Raw genomic sequence first — 7,324 nt, forward strand, 5'->3', positions numbered from 1 at the left:
TGGTCGGAGACTTGGAGGGGAGTTGCAGTGAGGTTAGTGGAAGAACAGCTTCTAGTAAAGATGAGGTCGAGCGTATTGCCTGCCTTGTGAGTAGGGGGGGAAGGTGAGAGGGTGAGGTCAAACGAGGAGAGGAGTGGAAAGAAGGAGGCAGAGAGGAATGAGTCAAAGGTAGACGTGGGGAGGTTAAAGTCGCCCAGAACTGTGAGAGGTGAGCCGTCCTCAGGAAAGGAGCTTATCAAGGCATCAAGCTCATTGATGAACTCTCCGAGGGAACCTGGAGGGCGATAAATGATAAGGATGTTAAGCTTGAAAGGGCTGGTAACTGTGACAGCATGGAATTCAAAGGAGGCATGGAATTCAAGTGTTTCCTTATTTAGGCAGTTACCTGTATATATATATATATATATATATATATATATATATATATATATATATATATATATATATATATATATATATTATGATTGAGGGATACTACAGCGTGTAGTATAGTATTCTACAGTATACTACAAAATTCTATAGTAAGTACCACACACGATCAAGGGATACTACAATGTGGAGTATAGAATTCTACAGCAGCATATTCTTATTCATGGTCCTGGGGACCCAAACCATTGCACATTTTCGTTTTTGCCTTAGCAAAACAAACCTGATTCGTTTCATCGAAGCTTGATGAGTTGATAATTTGAATCAGCTTTTTAGTGGTAGGGCAAAAACGCAAATGTGCACCCTTTTGAGTCCCCAGGACCAGGATTAAGAAACACTGTTCTACAGTAGACTACAATATTATATAGTAAGCACTGTACGATCAAGGGTGTGTAGTATAGTATTTTACAGCAGGGATGGGCCGGGAAAAAAAACGGAACTCATGAGGGGCTACAGTTGCTCGCTGGTCTGTGTACCCACATCCATACCCCTGCCCCCTCACCACCACCACATTACGAGCGAAACATTTTAGTGGCCTCTCTCTTGACAGCTGAGATATATCTTTTTTAAAACATTTTAGAGTTAATTTAGTGCAATTCTACTCATTTTGCCATGGGGCAGAGAGGAAATTGAGCTATTTTACAGCTAATTTCCTGCGATTCAATTTTTTTTCTCCATAGGGTCGAGAGAAATGTTTGCAGTTTTTTAATATGATATCTGACTGAGACTGACTAAAAAAATAAAGATAATGAGCAAAATGTTACAAAACATTTTTGAAACAATTATGGAAGTTATGCTGGGTGGGCAGGGTAGCCTAGTGGTTAGAGCATTGGACTAGTAACCGAAAGGTTGCAAGTTCAAATCCCTGAGCTGACAAGGTACAAATCTGTCGTTCTGCCCCGGAACAGGCAGTTAACCCACTGTTCCTAGGCAGTCATTGAAAATAAGAATTTGTTCTTAACTGACTTGCCTTAAATAAAGGTAAAATAAAAAAATAAAAATACTGAAGAGGATATTGCTCTCATTCAAATTTGCTTCCACCTGCTGGTGTGCAAGACTCCGATGAAAGAAGAGTAAAGTCTGCAAGAGTCGATTCTGTTGGTGTAACAAAACACAAACTACTGTTTTCTTTTTTTTTTATCAATGACCTGCCACTGGTATTAAACAAAACATACGTGTCCATGTATGTTGATTATTTAACCATATGCGCATCAGCAACCACAGCTAATGAAGTCACTGAAACCCTTAAAGAGTTGCAGTCTGATTTGGAATGGGTGGTCAGTAATAAACTGGTCCTGAACATCTGTAAAACTAAGAGCATTGTATTTGGTACAAATCATTCCCTAAGCTCTAGACCTCAGCTGAATCTGGTAATGAATGGTGTGGCTGTTGAACAAGTTGAGAGACTAAATTTACTTGCCGTTACCTAAGACTGTAAACCGTCATGGTCAAAACATAAGATTCAATGGTTGTAAAGATGGGGAGAGTGCTGTCCGCAATAAAGAGATGCTCTGGTTTTTGACACCACACCCCACAAAGCAAGGGCATTGTAGGCTCTAGTTTTGTCTAATCTTGATTATTGTTCAGTCATGTGGTCCAGTGCTGCAAGAAAAGACCAAGTTAAGTTGCAGCTGGCCCAGAACAAGGCGGCATGTCTTGCTCTTCATTGGGATCAGTGGGCTGATATAAATAATATACATGCCAGTCTCTCTTGGCTCAAGGTTGAGAAGAGACTGACTGCATCACTTCTTTTTTATAAGAAACATTATTATCCCAAATTCTTTGCATTGTCAACTTACACACAGCTCTGACACACACACTTACCCCAACAGACATGCCTCCAGGGGTCTTTCAGTCCCCAAATTCAAGAAAGCGTACAGTTTTATATAGAGCCATTATTGCATGGATCTCCGTTCCATCTTATATTGCTTAAATAAATAGCAAACCTGGTTTCAAAAAAAGAAAAAGCAACACCTCACAGCACAATGCCTCTCCCCTATTTGACGTAGATATTTTGTGTGTATGCATTGAAATGTAGGCTACATGTGCTTTAAATTTCTTTTTTATGTAGTTCTGTCCTTGAGCTGTTCTTGTCTATTAATGTTCTATATTGTCATGTTTCATGTTGTGTGAACCCCAGGAAGAGTAGCTGCTGCTTTTGCAACAGCTAAATGGGGATCCTAATAAAATACCAAATAAGTATTTGTTTCATGCAAACCATTTATTTAATATCCTTGAATAGGACATCTTATAAATACCACTGATGTTTTTCTTAAACACTGACCAACACCCAGGACATAGAGAGTATTGTACAAGACAATGTACAATGTAGTTCTGAGAGTCCAATAGAGGATGCACTCCCTCTGAACAAATCAGCCAATGATCACAGGGTTTGAGTTCCACTGGATTGTGCTTGTGTACCAGCCCACAACACCAAAGAACAAGAGGAGCAAATGCAATCAATGGTGTACAGTAAGCCTAAATTAAAATACTTTCATACTTTGTTATTTGTTGCAACAGGACAAAGAACCTTTGAGGAGTAAAAAGTGTCCTAGCACCAGTAGGTCATAGCATCACACAGTAGCCTAGCCGATTAAACTCAACTCCATGATTTAAAATGGAGTTGAGTGGTGACTAGTTTAGGCGGACTGGAGCTCCGACATCACATAAAATTACGTTTTTATCCAGATCTACTGATTTCAGCACCCAAAGAATCACCCGCAATTACACACAACATTGTTCTGTGTAATTGCGGCTATTCATTGGGTGCTAAAATCAATTGTTTTTTTTTTTTTTTAAACTACATTTTCGTGATGTTGGAGCTCCAGTCCGCCTACACTAATTTGCGCTCAACTCCATTGTGAATCATGGAGTTTAGTTGAGTATAGTCGGCTAACAATAGCCTAGGCCTAGCACGCACACACACACACACACACACACTAGAAAATAAGGTTTTAAGTGAGTTGTAGCAACGACACACACAGTAGAGAAGGTTTAGTCAAGTGGAGCACCATGCCGTCATTGCACCAACATAATACAATAGATTAGAGCATTGGCATTCTAGATGCACAAAAACAACTAGACATGTTTATCTCTAATCCAGTAGTCATTAACCCAGGACCTGGAAGGTCTGCAGTGATGTACAGGTTCAAGGTGTGCATGCTTTTGTTCCAGCCCAGCAATAACACACATGATTTAATTTATCAAGACTTTAATTAGTTGATCCAGGTGTTAGTGTTGGGTTTGAACAAAAGCCTGCACGCACACCCAGTAGCACTCCGGGACCAGGGTTGGTGACTACCGCTCTAGTCTCTCTCTCTTTCTAGTCTGGTTTCTCAAGCTTTTGGTGTTACTCTTTCTAGTCTCCAGTGTGGCGTCAGTTACATCAGCAGCAGGACAACAGACACGTTGGCTCAATCGGAACAATGGAGTGACAGGCTCAGTCATTGGTCCTTTGTATTTGTGTGCTCATCTAATGCTCAACCACACTGGTTATCCCTTCTTGAAAACTGTTTTGAGGCTGCAATTTTAGGCTGCTGAACACAACTCAGGTGGATAAGATGCGTTACCCAAACATGGTGGGAAACACTTTGAAAGGTACTGTAGGACTGTGATCCACGAGGACCACCTATTCTGTAGTCCACCAATCAGAAGGCACAGGAAGAGAAGAAAGCTGCTGCTGCTGGTGGTGGAAGAGTTTTGACCGCTAGTTGGCTGAGAAATTACAGGAAGTCAATCCTGACTGGTCCGTCTCTTCTCCAGTTTCATTTTGAGCTCCTCTGTGAGGCCTAGGGAGAGAGGAGTGAGACCTCTGTAGTATGAGCGTGTGTGTGGGAATGAGTGGATACATTGATCAGGACACATGCCACTCACTTTGTGCGAGGAGGGGGGAAGGGGAGAGAACAAGCCGTCTCATTGGGCTGCTGGGTGATGACGGTACTGGTGATGTCACAGCTGACAGAATACGGCGGTCGGGAGCGGGAGACCTGGGTAGGGGTTTCCATCGCTCTACACCAGGACAAACAGAGCGGTTAGTATGTGTGTGTGTGTGTGTGTGTGTGTGTGTGTGTGTGTGGAGTGTAGGATTTCTGGGTACCTTGTTTGGGGGGTAGGGCGGGGGCTTTGGGTAGTGGGCTGGAAGGGGCACAGTGTAATATTCGCTCTCCATTCTCTTCATTGGACGAAACAAACGCTGAAGGCAACAAAAACAAAACATCAATTAACTATATGAACGTTGGACAGAACCTCAGATACTGTATCTCTTAGGATTTCAATCAACACAGTGTAAGTGGAAATGTGTTGAGGATTAAAGTGTGCCCGTGTGTGTCTCACTGATGTTCTCCTCATAAGGTTCCTCCAGAAGAAAGGGCTGAAGGGTTCCTGCTGTCTTCTCCACCAGCGCATCGATGACATCATGAAGCGTAGCACAGGGAATCTAGAGTGGGAAAACACAGAGTTAGGACCCATGGAATAGCAAGATATGAGGCAAGACAACAATGTAGCATGTGTTTATATGCGTGTGTTGGACTTACTGGGTTCTCAACGTCTATCACATATCCTCCCTGCTCTCTCTGAGTCACACGATAGTGTCTGAACACTGACCTGAGAGAGAGAAGAGAAAGAGAGGAGAGGGAGAGAGAAAAAGCTAAATTGATGGATCAAATCAATCAAGAAAATGCTTGCAGATCTGTATATCTATATCTATGCTGATTGGCCGTTACCCGTTGAGATCCTGGCGGGTGGTGACAGCCAACGAAGATCCGTCTCTGCCGGGCCTCAGCAGCATGTTGCCACAGTCTGGATGTCTCTCTAACAGAACTTCTGCCTCAGTCCTTGACACAGGCCGGAAACACCTATAGACACACAAAAACATATACCACAGTTTCACATAGACACCTAAGTGTAACACACCTGCACTCACTTCATTGTCAGCAGTGTGTGTGACTCACGATGGGATCTCCCCTAGTAGAGGTACTGATAGGGGTGAGGGGGGAGCGCGGGTGGGTGTGCGTGCTGCTCTGCGTCTGTTCCTTTCTCGGTCCACCACCTCTCTCAGCATCTGCACCTGCCCCGGCAGCAACGTCAGACAGCTAGGCACACTCAGCTACAACAACCAATCACACACGGGGTTACTGACAGTTCAGGGATCAACCACCAATCAGACAGGATTATACTGTGAAGTAGGGTGTATGATACTTACATCTACGACAGATTGGAGGAAGCCCTTCCATAGCTCTCGAGCCTCTAGATTGGCAACCTGGATAAGAGGAGAACAGAGAAGAGGTTGTTTCTCTCTGGCTGTGTGTGTGTGGGGGTGTGTATCTCTGTTTTATTACTGTGAGTTTTGTCTCGCCATCCTTCATGCGCAGTATGAGTCTAGCTGCCTCCAGGTTTCTGTCTCGGCTGCAGTCGTCTTTGAGTGAGACAAAGCCACTGAGATCCATCTTCTCCACATACTGCAACAGATAGACAAATTAACATATACAATAACTCATCCCTGAAAATGTACAAAGTGTTTAATGCACACACACACACACACACACACACACACACACACACACACACACACACACACACACACACACACACACACACACACACACACACACACACACACACACACACACACACACACACACACACAGAGCATTTACGTGAGTGTCCTTGGCATTATTAAAGAAGAAGAGGGTGTTCCCACACAGACAGGTCCACAGCCGCCGAGAGATCTGGGAACACATATAGACAGTTACACAGAGGGAATTAGAGCGGTTTAATATTTTCATTGAACATTTCTACATTTATCATGGTTATAACATGAATTGTATTACATATATTCCCACACAGTTTATCTCCCTCACACACACTTTGGCCCAATAGTGATCCCAGGTCTCAGGGGATGAATCTGCACTACAGCTGTTGTCAATCTGTGGCCATGTGATCCTCCCTTCAACAGAGTGCACCTGAACCCCAGCCCAAATATCTGGTCTGTGTGTGTGTCTTTGTTCCACATTCCCCCATCACCTCCCTCCCAGCTGTGCCATTATCATGCAGCACCACAACCTCAAGCTCAGCTGGGCTGACCACTGACACAACCCCATACTTCTCTCCTCTCCCATACTCCATAGCACAGCGGCACTACCACTCGGCGATAGGCATGGCCATAGTACAAGCAGCTGTCAAACGTTTACAGTCGTCAAAAATCACTGTGCCAGCCCGAGCCTTCCTTTTCGGTTGAATAGGCCAATACATTGAATAATTTGTGTTACTGACATAATGACAAATAATGTCTTGACTAGGCTACAGTCACCGGGAAATACCTGTAGTGTTATCCTTTTAAATTCAGTGGCCACTCTAACCCGAGGTTAATAGGAGGACGTTTAGTATACGCGCTTAATTAACTCGCACTCCAGCCGTCTGCTAGTAATCGTACGCAATAAGCAAGTGTACCGCTAGATGAAAATCACTGCCAGCTTTTTCAAGACTCGCCCATTCGCACATAATAAGGAAGTTGACAGCTTTCGCAGACTGGGATTTCCAAGGAATTCGCCCCCGCCCGGTGCGCGCTATTTAGGCGACACTATGCAGCCACTCACACAGCATGCAATGCAATGCACCGACATTTGCACATTGGCGGTATGGCTGCACCTACCTTTTCTTTCGGTCCCCGTTTTTCCAGGTATCCTTCATAGTAGCAGGGAGGGAGTTGAGCTCTCGTTCCCGAGCGCTGTTTGACTGGTGCAGCCGCCATGAGTATCGCTGGCTGGCTGGCTGGGCATAGACAGAGGACAAAGGGGCGCTTAGTAATTGGGAGAGATGACACGCCTTCCTCCGAAGAGATATCACCATGGATATCCGCCAACAGCTGGCTGTCGTGCACGTCCTTATGTGTCAGTCAGTA

The 7,324-nt window shown here is 44.2% G+C and overlaps 1 protein-coding gene across 2 annotated transcripts; it reads right to left on the minus strand.

Annotated features, from left to right (window-relative positions):
* Positions 1 to 2,831: 2,831 nt before the first annotated feature.
* Positions 2,832 to 7,320, minus strand: stap2a (signal transducing adaptor family member 2a). Of its 2 annotated transcripts, none has more exons than XM_046359231.1 (11): positions 7,076 to 7,320; positions 6,081 to 6,152; positions 5,763 to 5,882; positions 5,627 to 5,683; positions 5,376 to 5,530; positions 5,148 to 5,279; positions 4,959 to 5,028; positions 4,759 to 4,861; positions 4,523 to 4,618; positions 4,300 to 4,434; positions 2,832 to 4,214 (listed from the first exon to the last, which is right to left on the minus strand). In XM_046359231.1, exons 1-11 carry the CDS (start codon positions 7,172 to 7,174, stop codon positions 4,159 to 4,161), a joined length of 1,095 nt encoding a protein of 364 aa, XP_046215187.1. In that variant the 5' UTR covers positions 7,175 to 7,320; the 3' UTR covers positions 2,832 to 4,158. The 2 variants fall into 2 exon arrangements, with proteins under 2 accessions (XP_046215187.1, XP_046215188.1); XM_046359232.1 differs by lacking the exon at positions 7,076 to 7,320 and adding an exon at positions 6,744 to 6,895.
* Positions 7,321 to 7,324: the final 4 nt, after the last annotated feature.

Source organism: Oncorhynchus gorbuscha, linkage group LG08, assembly GCF_021184085.1.
Source record: "Oncorhynchus gorbuscha isolate QuinsamMale2020 ecotype Even-year linkage group LG08, OgorEven_v1.0, whole genome shotgun sequence".
Classification (NCBI taxonomy): domain Eukaryota; kingdom Metazoa; phylum Chordata; class Actinopteri; order Salmoniformes; family Salmonidae; genus Oncorhynchus; species Oncorhynchus gorbuscha.